The following is a 23,071-nucleotide window of genomic DNA, read 5'->3' as shown; positions in this document are numbered from 1 at the left end:
TAGGTCGGTAGTTCATCAAGTCTTCTATCTCACCTTTTTTACGTATCAGAATTAGGGTAGCCTTCTTCCATGTTGTTGGTACATCATTTTTCTTCAGGCATTAAGTAAATAGTTTTTCTAAGAGTTCATAGATTATTTCTCTGCCTGTTTTTAGAAGTTCAGCTATAACTCCATCCTCACCTGCAGCTTTCCCATTTTGGAAGCTTTGGATGCTCTGCATAACTTCTTCTGGTAGAATCTGTGGTACTTCAGCTGTGTTGTAGATGTCTTCTTCATTATTTAATTCATCATCCTGGTATAATATTGAGTAGAATTCTTCAATTCTTTTTGCTATAGCATATCTATCTCTGATGATGGTCCCGTCTTGTAGTTTGACTGCAACCATCTGTTTACTGTATAATAAAATTAGTTTAATCCTTTTTCCAAGTGTGAGCAAACAAAGTTTGCACCTGAAAGTATCTTCAGTACTGGGGTAAGGTGGTACAACATCAGGGCAACTCGTTGCAAAGGTGGAGCAAGCTACCAACACTCCTATCTCAGTATCTCCCATAATGCAAAACACATCTCCTTGCAGATATGTCTAATGTTATGCATTAAGGGAAGGGCCACTACCCAGACTAGTTTCGACCTTTATTGAGGTCTCTTCAGTGGGAGCCAGGCCCAAGTGGAGATACCAGGCAAAAGCATTAGCAGGTCATCTCTACCTATTATATATATTATACTCTAACCAAGTGAAAAATAAACTTTCAACATCTTTCTCTAAATCCAGAGTAATTTATTAAAAAAGGGTGGCACACCATTTGGCAACTCCTATAGGTAGAGATGACCTGCTAATGCTTCTGCCTGATATCTCCACTTGGGCCTGGCTCCCACTAAAGAGACCTCAATAAAGGTCGAAACTAGTCTGGGTAGTGGCCCTTCCCTTAATGCATAACATTAGACATATCCGCAAGGAGATGTGTTTTGCATTATGGGAGATACTGAGATAGGAGTGTTGGTATCTTGCTCCACCTTTGCAACGAGTTTCCCTGGTGTTGTACCACCCAGTCCTGAAGATACTTTCAGGCGCAAACTTTGTTTGCTCACACTTGGAAAAAGGATTAAACTAATTTTATTATACTCTAACCAAGCGAAAAATAAACTTTCAACATCTGTTTACTGTTTGGCTTTTTTGAGACTATAGTTGTTTTCAATTGTTTGTTGTATGAATTTACAATTGAATTTTCTTATTTCTTCTGTGATACGTTTTCTGATTGTTTTGCACAATTCCGTGTATTCAATTTTATTCTGTAGGTTAATTGATTGTTTCATTTCTCTTAGTTTCTTCATAAGCTGTTTTGTTTCTTCAGAGATTTTGTCTTGTTTCTGTTCTGTGGTACCAGCTATTTTAAGTGAGCATTATAAAAGGTTTTGGGTAATAATGTCATTACTTTCTGATAGATCAGCATTGTCATCTATAATAAGATGTTTAATTCTATTGTTTAGTTCGTCGTTGGAATATATCTTTTTTTAATGTTGAGTTTGTGTACATCTATGTTTTGCTTTGATCTCCGAAACATTCTTTTTCTTTCTTTTTGGCAATTTATTTGAATCTTACTGCTTACCATACGATGGTCACTTCCAATGTTGAAGGTGTTTATAACAGAGCAGTCTTGAAAGATGTTTTTCTTATTGCTGAGGATAAAGTCAATTTCACTAGTTTTTCCATTTGGACTTTTCCATGTCCACTTTCTATGTGTTTTTTTCCTGAAGAAGGAATTCATGTATGTATACAGGTAAGTAATGTATGACAGGCAATTTTAATTTATTTTTATTTGTCAATGAGAGCATCAATTCTTTGTTTTCCAAACATCTTAAGAAAAATGACTGAACATGCAATTGGAAACACTTGTGTTCTTGCACTGCTGCAGCTAAATGATTAAGGTCAGAATATCCATGCTTATTCCAAATGCCTCTCTCTTTGGAGAATAACCATGGCCATAATAAACAATGCCAACAAAAAAGTTTTGACTGCACTTCACATCCAATTAACAATTGTACCGTATTGTACTGTGAAATAGAGAAGTATCTCATGTAATCGGTTTTTGCATCTCTGTGCTTGCTTAGTAAATTTGGAAGAGGAGGATGTGCCTTACCTCCTTTTAACTACAATCATACAATCCACAAAAGCTCTGGCAGAAAATGGGACATTCAGTAGATCGTCAACAGTTTCCCCATTGTAAATATTGGCAAAAAAATTAATTATTAACAGAAAATTATATATTAAACACTTGTCTATATCGGTCCTAAACATGTCAGTTCACACTTCCTACATGCAAACCAGATGAAACTTAAACAAAAACAGCAGCTCGTGACAAATAACAATGTTCAATTGGAGTGGTTGACACAATAACCGATCACAGCTACTGATTTCTGGGTGCTATTGTCTTAGTGCAAATCCTGCTTTACCTTCTGCATGATTTAAAATCACTGGAATGCTAAAAATTTGACCTCCTGTGCATCTTTACATCTGTTCAAAGGGATCGAAAGTGTCCATATTTGCAACCGCACACCTGGACTATTAATGCTAATGTGATGCAATGTTTCGTGTACTAATGCTTCGTGAAAAATGTACTTTTCACGAAGCATTAGTATATTGTGTTTAATTTTAGGAATCGCACAAAAAGCCAGGAAACAATTAGGGGAGTCTTTAACAGGAATAAATGCACAAATATAATATCGGTGATATGGCTATTCTGTGAGTAGCCATATCATCGATATATACACTGTTCTGTATAGTTGCTGAACATGTAGAATCCTCTGTCAAGAAAGGGTTTATGTTGAACTATAAAGCAGGTACTGATAACTGACTTATGAGGTAGCTTGGAACAGTGCAATGGATTAAGAAACAAGAAAGATTGTCAGTAGTACATAGGAAGTGGTCAGGGATTGTTTGAAAGAAGCAGTATTATCAAACTGCGCACTCTCAGTTGGGAGGATAAACCAATTTTGTGGGGGGGGGAGCACAGCTGCTGCCAAAGTGTAAACTCAGAAGAGTTTATATAACAAGTAAGAGGAAAATGACTTTGGAAGATGGTTTTAATTAACCACACTACCGGCCAAAAGGTCTATAGACGTCAAGGTTATCATGGATGCAAAGTGCATATTAAAATAGTAATGCCATTGATATTACATTGAAATACATGATGGATACGAAACGTATGAGGAATGTGTATTTGATCCATAATGGTCGGTAAGGTGGTTAATGCTAATGGTAGTAAAGTGACAAAAACACAAAAATAGCTGAATTGCTGAGCAATAATTTTGCAAAGTTGTATCACCAGATGGAAATTTCACACATGAAAAATTTACATCATTACCAACTTCCTATCTACGATTTTCCTCCAAATCAGTCTGTTACCTGTCAAGACTCTGACATTATCAGATCTTATATTTCTATCTTCTAAGGCACATTTAACAGTATCAATCCACCTAACATCTTGGTCTTTTTTCCTGTCAACTTGGCAGAGAACACTTGTTTTGTTAATCTTTCTTCTCCCATTCTGTTTAAGTGACCATACTACCTGAGATTAGCTCTGCTAATGCATTCCTGGATGCTGACAATGTCAAGTTCTTTCCTAATATCCTCGTTTTTAATATGATATTGCCATTGATGCCATTTGATCATGCCCCTAATCTTTCTCAGGACTCTCATATCTATGGTCTCTAGTCTTTAGTCAAGTGTTTACTTTTGATCCAGCTCTCAGATCCATAAGTTAAAATTGGTTTAAACAAATTTAAATTTTTAAATTGTTTAAACGTCTTGTATACAGCTAATTTAGTTTTTTGGCTAATTTTTCTCTTATTCCATATAAATTTATTCAGTTGATTTCCTACCATACCAGCTTTGTTGATTCCATTGTCTATCTCCATATTTAATTTACCATCTTCACTGAAAATCGTGCCTAAGTAGCTGAAGTGTTTTACTTGTTCTATAAGTTCTCCATTCACAACACAGTTGATATCTTCAATGTTTCTGCCTATTTTCATTGTCTTTGTATTTTTAATGCTGACCTTCATACCATATCTATTACAACTGTTATTCAATTTAGTCAGGGAATCTTGCAGACTTGTAGCGGTTTTATTTAGAAGTACATCATCATCTGCATAAAGCAAAGAGTTGAGATTAAAATCTCCAATTTTGATATCAGGTTTAATACCACTTTCCTTCATAATGTGATCCATATAAATAATGTATAACAGAGGGGGGGGGATAATTTACCTCCTTGTCTGACACCAGATTTAACATTAAACCATCTTCCTGTACTTCCTTCAATTCTAACTGCTGACTTGCAACTCAAATAAAGATTAAGTATTGCTTGATATAATGCTACAATAACACCATATGACTGTGGCATTTTGAATAGCTTCTCTCTTGGCACCTTGTCATATGCCTTTTCCAGATCTACAAAACTTTAATACAGATCTTTGTTATATTCCCATGATTTCTCAACTATTTGTCGTAAAGTGAAAATCTGATCCTGGCAGCCTTTATTTGGTCTGAATCAAGCTTGTTCTTCACCAAGCTTCTCTTCCACAATCCTTCTCAACCGTTTCTCAAGTATACTTGTATATATATACTTGACCAACCTTTGCCAGCAAAGGTTGGTCGATTGGTAGAGCCTCTGCTACTAATGGCTCGTAAAAAGTTAAGCAATTTTGAGAGTGGTTAGTAGTTGGAAGGGATCAATCGCTCGATGCTGTTGGCACACTCTCCCTCGATGAGTCTTTGGACTTATTATTATTACATAATAATAATATCTTACCAGGAACACTCAGTAATGAAATACCTCTGTTATTCTCACATTCAGTTTTATTTCCCTTTTTATAGGTGGTAAAGAGTGGACATGATAGAAACTTATAAGTTACTAAAGGGATTCTATAATATTGTTCTATAAGGTTTTAAAAAATTTCAATTGTGAGAACTAGAAATCGCCATTGGAAGATGTGTAACAGTGTTGTTAGTAAGGACATGTGGACTAGATTTTTACTTGGAGTGTGGTGAATGAATGGAATGGACTGCCAGAAGTAGTTGAGATTGCCCTGACAGTGAATGAGTTTCAGGAGAGATATTACCTGACACCTCCAGGGAGTTCAAAGAATCATCAAGGGAGGGCACCTACTCTACAACTCTCGGTCTCCACCACTCAATCCACAAACTACAATGAACCGCAACTATACTGCCATCTACAGCCCACCACTAGTATTTTCACAGACAATCACAAACATCCACAGTGGAATTCGAACCTGCAGCCTTTTGGCTGGAGAGTGTATATGCTAACCACTTGGCCAAGGCTGGTAATAATATGATAGATATTATGTGTATAAAGGATAGTGTGAGTCTCCAACGATGAGTTTTCTCATTCCATGGAGATTACCCATACAATAATAATAAAATAAGGAAAGATTATTGTGTTTTGGTAGCATTAAATTATCTTCACCCTACTTGAGAAAGGCTATAAGATTGGTGCATAAAGCAATGAATCACTTTAAGATCTTGAAGATTTCAAATCTTTAGTCATCTGTGCACAAGGAGGCTTGGAAACAAAGAATGGAGTGTACTGTCATCAACAAAGCTATGAATTGCACTGTATGTTAGTGAGAGAACATCATTGATTTACAGGAGAAAGAGTGAGGTAAAAGCACAAGGCACTGGGAATGGCATTGATGGAAATATCCACTATGATATGCAATGAACAATGAGAGAGGAAGCTAACAATCCACACTCAAAGGTTAGGAACATGCTCATAAGATGGAACCTTGGTAAGAAGGCCACAAAAGCCAAATTGATCAAATGCCTTGGAAATATCAAAAGTGACAGCAAGGGTTTCTCCTTTGTTGTCATAACAAGGTAGAACTGCCCTGATGGGAGTTTCTGTGCAGTGATTAAGCTAGTTGTTGATGATTTTCCTCTTCACATTTGAGAGTAACGAAGTGAAGAAAATGTGTATGACAGCTTATGGCTCTGCTGTTATTTCTGGAGCAAAAATTCTTAGAACAACTGGAGAAATTTATTAATATCAAGACTTTAGAGTTTTTTTTCTGATATCCTTTTGACAAAAGATCACAGGAGGCATACTATGGGTAATTTGTGGGATAGCAGGAAGAGATTTGCCTTGGTGATATAAACCAGAGTTAGAGAAGACTGATGACAACAAGTTAGTATTATTTTAAAGAGATGTTCCCATTGTTTCATCTGGAGGAAAGAGAGAAAGGTGGAAACATAGTAAGGAAGAAGTTTTTTGCTTGACAGCCACAGGTTAGGGACCAGGATGCTTGAATTTGAGAAGGAGGCAAGCTTAGTATATTTGGCACTTACAAAGTCTGCTAGATTCATTAATGACTATTTGAGCAGCTGTTATAAGTTATTGTGCAAGTTGAGTGAGAAGCTATAGTTTTTAACTTGATCCACTGAGTGTATGCTGCATTTTAAACTTGAACCACTTAAGCACATTTGTTGAAAGACCAAGATTGTGATAAGGGTATGGAATTTTGAGTGGATTGGGAATAAAGCCATTCATCTCAACATGAATAACTTCAGTTATTAGATCACAACAGATGTTTGGATCAGGACAGAAGAAGCAATAATCACATCATGGAAAAAAAGCACAGAAATTAGAAGCACCAATAAATTAGAACAAAACAGATAATAAAAATTATTGCTTGATGGTTATTAGGATGGGTTATCAAACTTAAGGAATTAATTAAATAAACTTTAACATAAAGAGCCAATAGGCTTCATTTCGGCAATGTAACATTATCAGAACTTTACTCACCTTTGCTACGAGTTGCCCTAGTGTTGAACTATGTGCTTTAGCTTACGCTACAATCTGCCGAAACTTTTATAGTTTACTATATTCGGCATGAAACTCTTTGATTCCGATCTTTGAGTTTCTTATTTGGCTTTGAAATGACGTGGGATTTAATATCCCCTTAATTTAAATAAAATTAAGGAATTAAATTTAAAGAAGAATGTGAAATTTTGATCAACCATCCTAATCTAAACAATAAGGCTAGCATAAAAATCCCAAGAATATGAATGGCACACATTCAGCCGAAATAAGTTCTGCAGCAAAGCCTCACTTTTTGATGGTATGAAATAATTTTAGCTCTTAGCGGGTACCATCAATACTGTTTTTATTCTAATTTATCTGTGAGTAATCTCTATCTTAATTATCGATTAGTGATGTCTAACAAATAACAGGACTCTAGCTTTGATGTAGTAAGTTTTTTTTTTCTTTTTTCCCTCAGAGGTCAACAAGTAATGTTAATGGTTGACCAAATTAGTGTGACTTTAGCATACTATGTAGATTGGAACATAGTCTTCTTTTTTGTATATATGATGTGTATACTCCAAATGATGACCTTGACATGAAGGTTGAAACATCAGCTGATTATTTTGATTGATATTGAACTAAAGTTTTACTATAACATGGCAGTTGTTTCCAAAATTTTTAAAAATGAATTCACATAATTCCGACTGGCTCCCCTTATAGAGAAGGGGAAGCCAGATGGAATTATGGATGCTGAATCTCCAAGAAAGAAAGATTAGCTCACCGGCCAATTAGACTGTGTGTGATTGACTTTCTCGTTCTAATAGCTATTCTAAAAGGCTGCAAATGAATGCTGCAAATGGGATGAAAGGAGGAAATCTTGAGCAGAAGCAGATGACATAAAAGACCTTCCAGATCTGATAACCTGAAATCTCCTTTATATGATGGGATAGCATCCTATCAAAAGCATATCCCTCCCTCACACACACCCTTTTTATAAGAGACTGTGTATGATAATATCAGTTGAGGTTCATTGCTGAGTAAGGGCTGGTGCATGTTGTTCATGCTGGTATTAATCCACAGATATTGATAAAGGCTATGTGGAAATGTTTTTATTATATGAAATTTTGTTTAGGTGAGTTTTGGGAATCTATTTTTTATTTTTTGCAATTTTTTGTTGCATTTTTGATATTTTTTGAAATCTTTTGCTGCTTTTTTGTGTTTTTTTTTTTTAACTGTAGTGACATAATTTTTTATTCTGTCTTTTATGGTGTGGAATAATGGGAAAATCTATAAAACAAGGGCCTGCAATAGGGAATGAAGGATTCGCAGATGGCTCCCACAAGGAGAGTGCCCAGACTCCAATCTAAGCATTACCTTGACAGAAGACCCCTGCAAGCTGTTATATTCCAACTCCATTCAGGTGCAACCTGGCAGAGTAAGTAGCAGCAGGATTATTTGCCAGCTGAATGGGAAGCTTCAGCTGGCAAATAAGTTCCTTGAAAGGAACTGGCTTCCTGCCTGAATAATTATGGTGTGGAAAGCGTGCCTAGAAAGGCCACCAACTGCACTGCATGTAAGAAGAAAGGGTAGATACAGAAACTGGGCCCTACTCTTAAGATGAAACATGGCAATGACCACTTTGTGTCCCCAATAAAGCAGGGCAGTGGTGTTTCACCTGGTGATGAAAGTCCTGTACTAATTAACCACACACAGAGATATAGTAGGCATCTCCTGCTAATATAGAAGGAACACTTTTAAGGAAGCAATACTTGCCTCGTCAGAGCTCTGTTTGTAGAAACAAGCCATACCAAAGTAAGGTGGGGCTAACTTGGCCAGGAGGGGCTATATTTTACATCACTAATCCATTAATGTCATGGTGTAGTTCCCCCTTATCGACGGGTTTGCTACCTTCAGTTTCAGTTATCCACAGCAACCCCAGTCCAAAAATATTAAATGGAAAATTCTAGAAATAAACAATTTATAAGTATATCAGCAAAGTGGATATTCGATCCAACATTATTTCAATGCCTAATGTTTGTAGAAACTATGAGAGTTTTGTAATTTGACCTGAGAGTTCACGAGAATGCAATGCTCGGCATCCCCAAGTTAGCTTGCACTACTTAAGTAGCTAAGTCAACTTGGAGATGCCGAGGATCGTATTCTCGTAAGCTCACGGGTCAACTTAAGAAACTTCATAGTTTCTACAAACTTATCAGATCGACTGTCGCAGTATCGTAGTGCTTATGTTCGAGTAACCCTTATTTTACTAATAATGGTCCAAAAGCACAAGAGTAACGATGCTGGCAATTCGGATATGCAAAAGAGAAGCCATAAAGTGCTTTCTTTTAAGTGAAAAAGGTGAAAGTACTTGACTTCATAAAATAATAAAGGGTCAAAGCTGTATAACTGAGAGGAGACCTCTGCATAGCCTTTAAAGGAATGCGGAGAACCGACCAGGGCTTCTGACTTAATGTCCAATCCTCACCTTCTCGTGGTGCACCTGTTGGGTATCTACTTGGATACTGAACAAACGAGGATGGGCTGGCAATTTGGGATTTAGCCGACCAAATTGTATTCTTATTGGTTAAACCAAAATAAAAAATGATGGTACAACATGACAAAATTTCATGCTGGCTGGGGCGTCGCCCGGTTAAACAAGGCCCCTGTTGTTTTCGCCAGGGAACCAGGGTGAACAGCGAAAAGTCAGCTACTGGAACAAATCTGAAAACAAACCCCAAACCCCAACTGAACATCACCAGAGTTAAAGATCGGTACTATCAACATAAGAAGCCTGAACTGCAAAGAAATGAGCTAGCTGAGGAATTAGATAAGTACCAGATTGACATAATAGGGGTGACTGAAACAAAAAAAACCAAAACTGGTGAGATCTTTCTGAGCAATAAATACAAAATATTATATTCAGGCAATGACAATCTAGGAAAAGAAGGAGTAGCCATAGTATTCAACACAAAATACGAGGCTAATCTTCTTGAATGGCAGTCAGTCTCAAGTAGAGTAATGTGGACAAATATGAGAATGGGGAACTGGACAATGAGACTTATTTGTGGCTATGGTCCCACAGAAGGGTCTACTAAGGTAGAAGTGGATGAATTTTTTGAAGCTTTAGAAAAAGCAAATGACACAATGAAAAATGGAAAGTTGGTCCTTGTTGGGGATCTAAATAGCAGAGTAGGAAATGATTGCGAGACATACAAAAATATTTTGGGAAAATTTGGAGAAAAGAGCAAAGCTAATAATAATGGCAAATATCTGTTGGATTTCTGCTCAGGACATGGACTTATTATTACTAACACCATGTTCCAACATAAAAATGTGCACAAATTCACATGGAGAGAAGAGGCTAGGAATAAAAAAAGTCTCATTGACTATGTTATTGTTGATAGTGATGTTTTCTCCCTGGTGCAGGACACCAGAGTGTACAGAGGATTTGAAATTGGAAATGATCACTATCTAGTCTTGAGCGAGATAAAATTGAATTTCATATTGAAAAGAATAACATGTAAGAAAGTTTTAAAGCGAATAAAAGTTGAGCAGCTCTCAGATGTGAACTGTAGACAAAAATACACAAAGATTATTGAAGAAAAAATGAAAGAGTTTGAGAACAGGAATCAAACCTTGGAGATTCAGTGGTAAACTCTGAAGAAAACATTGATTGATTCTGCCAGAGAGGCATGCGGTGAGGTTGTCTGTAAGAATAAAAAAATCAGAACTCCCTGGTGGACACAGGAAGTTAAAGAGGCAGTGAAGGAAAAGAAAAAAGCATATCAAAAGTTCCTGTCAAATAAGTCAGCTTGTACTCTTAGAGAATATAGAGACAAATGCAAGAATGCTAAACACTGTGTAAAACTAGCTAAACAAAAGTCATGGGAGGACTTTGGCAAGAATATAGAAAATAAATATCAAGAAGGTGGCAAAATATTCTGGAGGTTGTTGAAGAAGCTTAGGAATGGAGGAAAGAGTGCTGTAAAAGGAGTTAGAGATGATAAAGGTGACATGAAAACAGAAGAAAAAGATATCCTTGAAGTATGGAGTAATTACTTTGAAAAACTTCTAAATGAAACAAGCAGTGATGACAGCATAGTGGTAAAAAACAATGACCAGGCATGCAGTCAGGAATACATATCCATACTTGAAGTAGAAAAAGCCATCAAAGGCTTGAAATGTGGAAAGGCATCAGGAGTAGATGATATTCGACCAGAAATGCTGAAGTATGGTGGTATAAGAGTCTTACAGTGGCTGCACTGCATAGTTCAGAAGGCATGGACAGAGGGACGAATTCCTAATGATTGGAGTAGAGCTCTTATAGTACCCATATATAAAAAGGGAAATAAAACTGAATGTGAGAATTACAGAGGTATTTCCCTACTGAGTGTTCCCGGCAAGATCTATGCAAGTATACTTGAGAAACGGTTGAGAAGAATTGTGGAAGAAAAGCTTGGTGAAGAACAAGCTGGATACAGGCCAAATAGAGGCTGTCAGGATCAGATCTTCACTTTACGACAAATAGTCGAGAAAGCATGGGAATATAACAAAGATCTGTATTTAAGTTTTTTTGATTTGGAAAAGGCATGTGACAAGGTGCCAAGAGAGAAGCTATTCAATACGCTGCAGTTATATGGTGTCAATGGGGCATTATATCAAGCAATACTTAGTCTTTATTTGAGTTGTAAGTCAGCAGTTAGAATTGAAGGAAGTACAGGAAGATGGTTTAATGTTAAATCTGGTGTGAGGAAAGGATGCACATTATTCCCTCTGTTATTCATTATCTATATGGATCACATTATGAAGGAAAGTGGTATTAAACATGATATCAAAATTGGAGATGTTAATGTCAGCTCTTTGCTTTATGTGGATGATGTTATACTTCTAAATAAATCTGCTACAAGTCTGCAAGATTCTCTGACTAAATTGAATAGCTGTTGTAATAGATATGGTATGAAGGTCAGCAATAAAAAGACAAAGACAATGAAAATAGGCAGAATCATTGAAAATGTCAAATGTGCTGTGAATGGAAAACCTGTGGAACAAGTAAAACATTTCAGCTATTTAGGCACGATGTTTACTGAAGATGGTAAATTAAATATAGAAATAGACAACAGAATCAGCAAAGCTGGTATGGTGGGAAGTCAATTGAATAAATTCATATGGAATAAGAGAGAAATTAGTCGGAACACTAAATTAGCTGTATACAAGATAGTGTTCAAACCAGTTTTAACTTATGGATCTGAGAGCTGGGTCAGAAGTAAAACACTTGACCAAAGACTAGAGACCATAGATATGAGAGTCCTGAGAAAGATTATAGGTGTGAACAGATGGCATCAATGGCAATATCATATTAAAAACGAGGATATTAGGAAAGAACTTGACATTGTCAGCATCCAGGAATGCGTTAGCAGAGCTAATCTCAGGTGGTATGGTCACTTAAACAGAATGGGCGAGGAAAGATTAGCAAAACAAGTGTTCTCTGCCAGGTTGGCAGGAAAATGACCCAGAGGAAAACCAAGATATAGGTGGATTGATATGGTACAAAGTGCCTTAGACGATAGAAATATAAGATCTGATAATGTTGGAGTTGACAAGTAACAGACTGATTTGGAGGAAAATTGTAGATAGGAAATTAATAATGATGTAATTTTTTTCATGTAGGACTATCATATCCTGTACACCCCTTGAGGTACATAGCAGGAATTTGATGATGATGATGATGATGATAATATGTAGGCTCAGGTTGCTAAGATTTCATTCACATTCAGATAACTTTTATTACAGTATGTTGTCATATTTGTTCTATTTTAATTGTAGTTATTGTTGCTAATCTCTTAGTGTGCCTAATTTATAAATTAAACTTTATCATAGGTATGTATGTATAGAAAAAAACAGTATATATATATATGTTAAAGATACCAAGCAATTTTAAACTTGGTTTTACTCCATTTTTTCTAAGTAAGCAAACAGACAAAATGTCAAGTTTGCGCCTGCAATTTATGCAAGACTAGCTGATCCCACAGGTAGTGCAAGACCAAGGCAACTCGTGGTAAAAGTGGAGCAAGCTCTGATCACTAATCTTAATATTTACCCTTAATGCCAAAACACATCTCCAAGAAGGGGATGTATGATGTTTTGTATTAAAGGCAAGGGGCCACTACCTAGACCGGTTTCGACCTTTATTGAGGCCTCATCAGTGGGAGCCAGGCTAGAAATACCAAGATTTAGTAATGCAGAGCTTGTAAGTATTTTACCAAACCAAGTTACCATAAGGTGTTATAATCTTATTAAATAAAAATCTCATAAGGTTATAACACCTTATGGTAACTTGGTTTGGTAAAATACTTACAAGCTCTGCATTACTAAATCTTGGTATTTCTAGCCTGGCTCCCACTGATGAGGCCTCAATAAAAGTCGAAACCGGTCTGGGTAGTGGCCCCTTGCCTTTAATACAAAACATCATACATCCCCTTCTTGGAGATGTGTTTTGGCATTAAGGGTAAATATTAAGATTAGTGATCAGAGCTTGCTCCACTTTTACCACGAGTTGCCTTGGTCTTGCACTACCTGTGGGATCAGCTAGTCTTGCATAAATTGCAGGCGCAAACTTGACATTTTGTCTGTTTGCTTACTTGGAAAAAATGGAGTAAAACCAAGTTTAAAATTGCTTGGTATCTTTAACATAACTATACCCAAGTTAAAAATACTTTCTACACACACACACACATATATATATATATATATATATATATATATATATATATATATGGTTCGGTACTATCCACAGGGTGTCTTGGAATGTATTCCCATGGATAAGGGACTACTACTGTACAGGTATCCCATATATATATGCGGCTTTGATTAATGCAGTTTTGATTAGTGCACAAAAAATTATTGCGACCATAAACTTGATATATGCGGTATCAAATTTGATTAGTGCGGCCCAAAAAGTTTGAAAATAAGCAAAGCGTTAGACTTGGTCAATGAAACCGATCAGATCACGGGTACAAGTCGTGCTCCAATGTTAGTAACTCACTCTCGGCCTCAGTCGGTGCTTCAATTTATCAGCAGAGAGTGGCACGTACAGACGTATATGTGTAATGTATATTACACATATACAGTGTACGCTTACAGCCTATCCACACATCACATAATTTTCAAATTATGTAAAGCATTACCCTTCGTAACCATGGCCTCAAAAAAGAGTAATAAACGAAAACCTATTACTTTGGATACTAAAATTGACATTATTAAAAAGTGTGATAATGGAGAAAGCAAAGCAAACATCAGAAGAGCTCTAGGCTTTGGTGAATCAACTATATAAACCATTTAAAAAAAAAAAGCGACTGAGTACCGGGAACAAGGCAAAGTGACAGCTGCATCTTTGAGTATGCAAAGTAAAATCATGGAGGAGAAAAAAAAAGCTACCACTGTTCAGTTTACGTTAGATAAGTTTTTTTTTTATAAAAAATAAATATTTAGATATATTTTTATGTAACAAATATGTACAGATAAAATATATAAATACATGTCACCTTAAAAAATAAACGATGTTTAAATTTTTATATTTTTCAGGATTCATTATAATTATTCCCATTAATTCTTAACATTGAATAATGTGGTTTTGATATATGCGGTGTCCATCGAGGATTAATTAAACCAACATATCAAGGGATACCTATATCTAAACAATTTCTGAAAGAAATAAACAAATTTTGTCATATAATGATTCTATTTAAGGCCGGTTGCAGTAAGAAGTCCTTATTATCTTTCTTTGATTTATACTTAGCATCTAAAAATTAAAACACTTGCTATATCTCTATTAAACTGTTAATTATTATATTGCTATTATTGGGGTATGCCAATCTTACATTGTATATACTTTCCAAAGTTATGCAGAACTACCTGATCACCTTCAGTGCCACCAAAATAGTTTTGCCTTTTCCCTTGCAAAAGGATCTCAGCTAACCTATTTACATTTCAGTGATAAACAAATCACAAGGCAGAATCAGGTCTCTTGCTTTGGCATAAACACATTATGTCAATAGCTTCCTTAGTCTTTAAAAAAAACTGGCCATTCTCTTCTGCTCATGATGCTGTTTTTCACCCAGCCAGCTATTAGCTCACCTAAAACCTCTTAAAATTCTTGATGCTGTCCAGAGGAGAGAAATTCAGCTCACAGATGAACCCCAGCTAGAGCCAATTTAAGGACCCCAAACAATGAGGTAGGGGCTACAGAGTACTTTAGCACCTCGGGAAAAGTATAAGTATGGCCCTGTCCTTCCCATTCACAGCTGCACTGTGTGGGTGAAGGATCCCAAGGTAACCATCATTCCACCAACTCTCACTGAGCCTGTTAAAACAAGAGCAGCAGTTGCCCAACATCCCTTTTCAGAGTACAATGGCAAACACAAACTTGCTTCTCCTCTTAAATTTTTATTCTATCTGCCTTGTCCTATGGAAGAACTTTCCTCAAAGTATTCCTAAACAACTACAACCTGCAACTCTTCAAGATTAATGTCCATAAACATCTCTTTAGCCAACCTTAGCCTGTATCCCCCCCCCCCAACACTGATATGCTTTCATATGTTCTTCTATCTGTCATGTATGAGATCAATATATATATATATATATATTATATATATATACGCACACACAGAGTAATTGACTCGGTTTAATGACATGTTTAAAATTATTAACCGACTTAAACACTGAGAAAAAATATAAGAGATTTAACAAGGTTTCACTACTAGTTTCATCGGAAATGTCGACTTCGTCAGGTGAATACAGTAAGGAGATGTAGGCTGTGGGATTTGAGTTATCTTCATTACTATGTTGATTACGTACACTAAGACTTACCGTATATAAGTTCTCTTTCCCCTAAGCTGGCAAAAATCCTGAAGAAATTTAATGTTAACACATATTTCTCTATCTTTCCAAAACTCCGATCTTGCCTCAGTCAACCTAAAGTAAAACACAACCTTCTTCAGTTCCCAGGAATATACAAAATGATTTGCAGTTGCGGCAAACCATATTATGGCCAGAAAGAAAAGTCCATCTCTCTTCACCTAGAAGAACACCAATGTGACATTTCTTATAACAGAACCCGTGCTAGTGCCCTATCCAGCCACATTTTATTCTCTGACAATACCAATGTTGAAGGACGACAACATCAAATAGACTGGAACTTAACTTCAAACATCCATAAATGCTCCGATGAATTAGAAAGATGTATCTTGGAATCAAAGAAATAGCTCTCGACCCTACCCATCTAAACAGCAATCTCGGTTACAGCCTACCTGATTCACATAGCGCTGTAATCCAGTTTTTGCGTACTCATGATATCGTTCACACGCAAAGTGCTTCACGCCAGAACTAATGCTCGGACTCATTTTCAAACACAACTACTACTTGTTTTAAGCTGTGTTTGTCTAAAGTACAATATATTTTTAAGATGTTGTTTTCCCCATGGTACTGTATTCACCTGACGAAGTCGGCATTCCCGACTTATATTTTTTCTCTGTGTTTAAGTCAGTTAATAATTTTAAATATATAAATAAGTAACAATAAATTTAGTTTAATCCTTTATCCAAGTGTGGGCAAACAAAGTTTGCGCCTGAAAGTATCTTCAGGACTGGGGTAAGGTAGTACAACACCGGGTAACTCGTTGCAAAGATGGAGCAAGCTAACATCACTCCTATCTCAGTATCTCCCATAATGCAAAACACATCTCCTTGTAGATATGTATAATGTTATGCATTAAGGGAAGGGCCACTACCCAGAGTGGAGATACCAGGTCATCTCTACCTATAGGAGTTGCCAAAGGGTGTGCCACCTTTTTATTAAATTACTCTGGATTTAGAGAAAGATGTTGAAAGTTTATTTTTCACTTGGTTAGACTATAATAAATTTAGTTTAATCCTTTATCCAAGTGAAAAATAAACTTTCATCAATAAATAAGTAACCATGCTTCATTTCTAGCCATGCTTAAACTGCTAAGTTGGACCAGGGATGACTAACCTTTTGTGTGATATCTGCCAAAATGAAATATACGGTAATCTTGATGACAATATTTATAGCATCTTAATTATCAGTTTTAAAATGAATTTGATGGCCATTTTGTGCTGGCTATCTGTGAATTAAATATTAAAGAGTTATGCTATTTGATCTAATCTATTTATACTCTTACCTGTGGATAAAATGTTTCAATAACATAATCAAGTAATGTTATCAATATATCTGTTCTTCCTAAGCTAGGACCTCTTCTTCCTGTGAACTGATCTAAAGTTTTAAATATTTCAAATGAACCAAACCTGAAAATGACAAAACCAAAAAAATATAAACATGGGAAATTTACAGCTATAATCCATCTACAAACTAGCAAATGAATAGAAATATAATCTAGGAGGTCACTTGTATAAGCTGTTCCTTTTAATGTTTATGCATTGTGCATACTAAATGTTAAAATATGAACTGTTTCTTTCTTGGCAATAGTCACGCACAGCTACACATTTGAGTAACTGTGCGTGCAAGCCAAAGCAACTGAAATTCATTTATAAAACTTAATTTTTTTTTTTTTTTTCCTAAATTTAACTATAAACTATAGCTAGATCCATAATACCCTCCATTTCGGAATAATAAAACTATCATTTATCAAAGGTGTGGATACTTTTGCAATTATGTAAAAACTGAGTGGATGTTTATGTTTACATTAATGTTTCAGAGGACTCAAAATATATATGCCACATAAGTTTTGGTGATAATTATAAGTATTTGCTGTGAGTTAAATTTCTCTTGATGAATGCAGAAAATTGAGTTTACTTCCTTAAACCGATGCTTTTGATAAATTTTGAAATCTGAGTGTAATAACACTTTATAATAACTTTAAAATAAGGAAATGAAAGTAATTCAGAAGATATAGTACACTGCCAATTTCTGTATAGTAGGCTGGGTATCACACATTTGGTAGCTGCAGTTTGCAATTTTTTTTTTTAAATCCAAAACCATTCTCATAAATGCATGCTTAAAATATAATCCCTGAAATTTAACTATGAATCACAGATAATACAGTGATTAAGAAGATATAATCTTACTTCTACTTTGTTGTGAAGAAGGTCTCATGGAATTAACAGGATGTTGGAATGGGAACTTGCTAGGAGAAAAGGTAAAACAGAACCCATTCCAACATTAAAAGTATAACAGCCTGCTTAAATCAAAAGTAAAAGTGCTAGTGAAGTTCTAGATCAAAGAAAGACTGAGGACAAATCTTAGATTATAGATAGAACTAAGCTCTATCTAAAAATTGTTATGAGAAAGGATACCATGCAACTCATTGCAGCAGCCTGTCACAACAAATTAATAAACATAACACTATCTTTCTTTTCCTGGATTAAACATAATAACCATTTGATGCACCTAAGCATACACTTCAAATTACAGTTTATAATCAAACTTCATGATAAATTTCTGAAGTGGAGTTTACTACTGACTTGTTTACTGGTAGCTTAAAGCAGCCAAAAATCAAGATCAGACTCAAGATCAAACTTTTAATTTTCCTCAATTTCTTCCAGAATTCAACAGATGTGATGTTTTCCAAGTTACATCATACATCAAGGAAATACCTCCTTTCTTCTTTCAAATGTTGCAAACTTTCAAATTGTTTATATAAGTTATATATATATATATATAATTTTTTATATATATATCAGTCATTAAAACTTTTTACTATATATATATATATATATATATATATATATATATATATATATAAAAACTTAGAAAGTTTAAGTAGTGATATATGGCAACTCCAATGCCAAGGATTGTATTCTCATAAGCTTTCTCATATATCAATACTTGGAAAGCTTTGAAGAGATATGTAATATTTGGTTTTGAAATAAGCATGCATCTTTAATATCTCCTATTTCTGATTAAATTAGGCTTTTCTTTGATAACAAGAAAATAAATTTTGCCTTCTCTAAATATAATAACTGTTAAATATTAAAGTACAGAGCTGAGACACTCCAATTTGGCCTAAGTGAGATACTGAAAGAACATTGGAGCCATCCATATTTTATAGCCAAGCATAGAAAGAAATTAAAAACTTTAGAAAATCCTCTAGAGTTTATAGGAAAATAATATTCTCATAAGTCCTAGTATATTTTCCAAACTTAGAAATGTACAAAGAAATTTAATTTTTTTTCACATTTCAATATAAAATATGGATGGATCTATAATATTTTCTATGAAACATCTTAATACAGATTTAAGTCTCTTGGTTCTATAATTTATTATGCACACAAAAAAGGATCATTTATGATGAATTTAACTTTCTGACATAGATTAGCTATAGTTTGGAATGAATTTTTTGTCTTCATTTGAAGCCTGGCCTGTGATGAGAACCAACAGCTTGAAATTGTTGCCAAGTAACTGAAGCGTAGTCGATGCACTGATTACGTCTCACCTTGGTGAATATACAGGATCCTGGGCAGAATTCATGCTGTTTAAATAGTGCAAGCCAAAGCAACTGAAATCCCTTCATGTTCTCATAAGTTCTCTAGTAAATTTTCAAAACTTCAGTTTTTTTTGTTTTTGTTTTTCTAAAATTGACCATAAACTATAGCTAGATACATAATACTCCATTTCGAAGTAATAAAGCTATCATTTACTTTCATGGAGAACACTGTATTTAAAAAAAAGCAATAAAAATCAGAAAAATGTTTCACTTCTTCAAATAAAATTATAGACCGAATTTATTTTAAATTATGAAATATAGAGAATAATTATGGATTTAATCATTAAAATGAATTTGCAACAAATTATGATTTAGGGATAATTTATTTTTAACAATTTTGAAATCCAGTGAAATATAAGGCAGTTAATACACGTTGTTTTTATAATTTGTTACATGTCACATGTTACAGTTAACATGTGACAACGAATAACTGAAACAGTCCAAATTGTAACAGACAAAAGATCTAAAGTCCTAATTTGCACCCTATAATGTTGTAAAGAAGTATTACAACTACATATACAAGTTTATCTTAAGATAACAATCTCCCAATTTTTTGGCAAACTAATGCAACCATAATGTTCAGGTTAGGAAAATGCTTCACAGCCATGGCTGACTAAAAATAATCTTTCTAATGTGTAACAACTTCTGTATAGCACTGATTTCTTTTTCATCTAATTCTGTGTGAAGGAGTGTTCAAAGCAAGGTCTGCCAGTCCATACTTGCCATAATAATAGTAGCAAATGTATTTTTAATGTACTACAAGGCAGATGTTAAGAACAGCATACATGAGAGAGGAGGGGATATATCTTACCTAGGTCCCAGAAGCCAGAAATTTTCTGGGATCTCAAAATGTTTACATGTATTGTGTGAAGATTTAGATTCACATTTGTGTAAGCCTACACAGGTTTATATATCGTAATTCATACAAATTATGATACATTATATTATGTAGTGTTGGTAAATGTAGAGGCATAATGAATAATATTATTTACTTTCTTCACAGCATCACTGGTGATTTAACCCTTAAATCGATAAGTGGGATAATATTTACCACACAACTTTTCCATTTTTCCATATCACCATGACAACAGCTTCAGTTTATTGTATTTAGTACTTTTTAGTTATTAAGTCTGGTATATTAAAATATAACCCAGTATACTATTACAAAGTTATGTGATTATTTTTTATATCCCTTATATATCCCTTAGTTTAGATGTCACAACTTCATTTTATTTGCTTTTTAGATAACATTGCTATTACTTTGCTAAGAAATTCAAATAAAATTGCTTGTAAAAAGATTTTGAAAGAATGATTGGTTATTTTGCCTCGATCACAATTTACTGGCCCTTTTTATTGGATAAATGATAACTAATATGTCAACAGTGCAAAGATTATCTTTATAACATTACTTATACTACTACTGCTGCTAGTCTACTTTCACTGCTACCACTACTAAATTATTAGTATATAATTTTTTTTTTCTTATTGTCTTTTTTTTTTCCTTTTTTCAGATATAAAAGTATAAATTATAAATCATTTCTCCAAAATGTATTCTCACAAATCAGGAGCCCAGAAAAGAAAAGAAAGAATGAGAGAAAAATGAAAAACAGGGGTCAATAAATGTTCTTTCAATTTAAATTAAGTGTGGCTTCAAAATTTTTTTCATTGAACTCCCTTACAGAATTGGAGCAAGAAGAAACTGTTGGAAACCTCAGGCCCAAACAAGGAGCAGTTCATTTTGGTAATTATGCACAGTATTTTGATGAAGGGGTAGATGTAGACAATGAAAAATAGAAAGAACCAGACATACAGACACATGTGGAAGTAAATTTGGAAGATGAGAGGAGTCGTATACCTTGACATAGGATGCATCACAACCAAGTTTCTATCTCAAAAGGAAATAGAAAAGCATGTTACGAATGGTCACATCCCTCTGCCTAAAACATTCCCAATAGACATCTGCAATCAAGTTTTACCAGAAAGCATACTGAAATTTCAAAGCACTAATAAAGAACTACATGTAAGAGACTGGCTTGTCTGGGGTCAATAGAAATAAGCTTTATATTGTTTTCCATGTCAATTCTTTTGGCAAAGTATACCCTATTTGATCACAAAAGAAATGAAGAAATTATGAAAGAATTAAACCAAGAACCAGTAATAGAAAAAATTAAAAAATATAAACATAAATGGATGGAACATGTTCAAAGAATGAAAATAGAAAGATTACCAAAACAAGCCTTAAAGTACAAGTCATTACGAAAAAGAAAATCAGGATGTCCTCTTAAACGATTCAACGATGACTTCTAAGGCCGGAACAGGTCATGCTAGGCCTAAATCCTTGATACACATGATGATGATTATTTTGGCACAAGACAGTCACAACTAGTACTTCTGTGTCTAAGTCTGCACTGTATCTGCTGAACGCTGGTATACTAATGAAAAGTGTACTTTCCTACAGGATCCCAAAATATGAAAAAAAGCAAATTGCAGATAATGTTGCCTAACTTGGTGAGTACTAGAAAGGCACCTGCTGTTTGGGACAGGAGTTGACATCATCTTAGAAGCGTCAATCAAAACTGAAGCTGTGAAATGGTACAACCTTTTAAAGCACATCATCGATGTTGTACTGTTCTTGAGAGAACGTGATCTAGCATTTACTGGTTCATCCTATCGAACTGGTGATTCAATTCAAACAATGCAAACTTTTAAGTTTCCATTGCTTGAATTAAACTGCTCTCCTAGTGGGACCCCATCTTTCATGAACATGTGATAAGTGTAGAGGAGTCACAGAAAAGAAGTGAGCAGTTTCAAGTTCATTATGTCTCCTGACTCACAAAATTAATTTATTGCAGAATTTTCAAATCTTGTGAAACAATACATTTTGCTTGATAGGCAATCTGCAAAGCACTTTCCAGTAATAGTAGATTCCACACCAGATTCTTCCCATATTGAAAACAAACAACATTTCTTTTGAGATATGTACTTTTAAAAGAAATGCAGTATGAGATTCAAAAAAGATTTCAAGCTTGCATATTATAGCAACAAAAGAGGGGAAGAAATTAGTTAATAACTGATACATTTAAAGAACATGCTATTCATCTCAGTGACTGTAGAGCTCAAGCCTATAATAGTGGAGCAAATATGGCCGAAAATGCAATCGTGCACAAGCAAAAATAAAAGAACAATGCTCCACAGCGATTCTTTCACCTTGCAGTTGTCACACACTCAACTTATGTGGAAATGATGCTGCTGAATGCATACTTGAAGTATTAACCTTTTTTGGAGCAATACAAACTATGTACCACCTGTTCAGCTCCAGTCCTAAATGGTGGAAATTACTACAAAACCATATTGATTGTTCTCTTCACGGTATGTCTGAAACAACAGAGTCAAATTGTATTGAATTTTGTATAAAGCCTTTCGCAGCTCACTTGCCTGGCATTAAATTAGCAATAGAAGACCTCCTAGAACTAAGTTTGACGGCCAAAACAAGAAACGAAGTCCATGGAGCTTTATTATATGTGGCATCTTGTGCCTGCGTGTTAATATCAGCTGTGTGGTAAAAAAAAATGTTAGCTGGCATAGATATTTGCAACAAGGTCATCCAAACATAGAAACTCTCCTCACAGAGCTGACAGTACTTTGAAATAACTGGAAATGCATATGAAATGAAGTCAAATTGGTTGCATCAAACCTAAATATAGAAATAAAACTCTCCCATAGATGTGGAGTTAGGTGC

General features: G+C 34.9%; 1 protein-coding gene across 2 annotated transcripts in view; it reads right to left on the bottom strand.

The window, feature by feature from the left end:
* The window catches only part of LOC150104335 (protein adenylyltransferase SelO, mitochondrial-like), a 205,194-nt gene that overhangs the window by 131,279 nt on the left and 50,844 nt on the right, over positions 1 to 23,071 (bottom strand). For both annotated transcript variants that reach the window (XM_090396300.1, XM_090396299.1), the window contains exon 4: positions 17,011 to 17,134. In XM_090396300.1, coding sequence (XP_090252426.1) covers positions 17,011 to 17,134 — 124 coding nt within the window. The remainder of the gene's footprint in view (positions 1 to 17,010; positions 17,135 to 23,071) is intronic.

This window comes from Typopeltis vanoorti, chromosome 8 (assembly GCF_054136105.1).
Source record: "Typopeltis vanoorti isolate ZY-2024b chromosome 8, IOZ_Tvanoo_1.0, whole genome shotgun sequence".
Lineage (NCBI taxonomy): Eukaryota > Metazoa > Arthropoda > Arachnida > Uropygi > Thelyphonidae > Typopeltis > Typopeltis vanoorti.
This window is presented reverse-complemented; position numbering and strand designations above follow the sequence as displayed.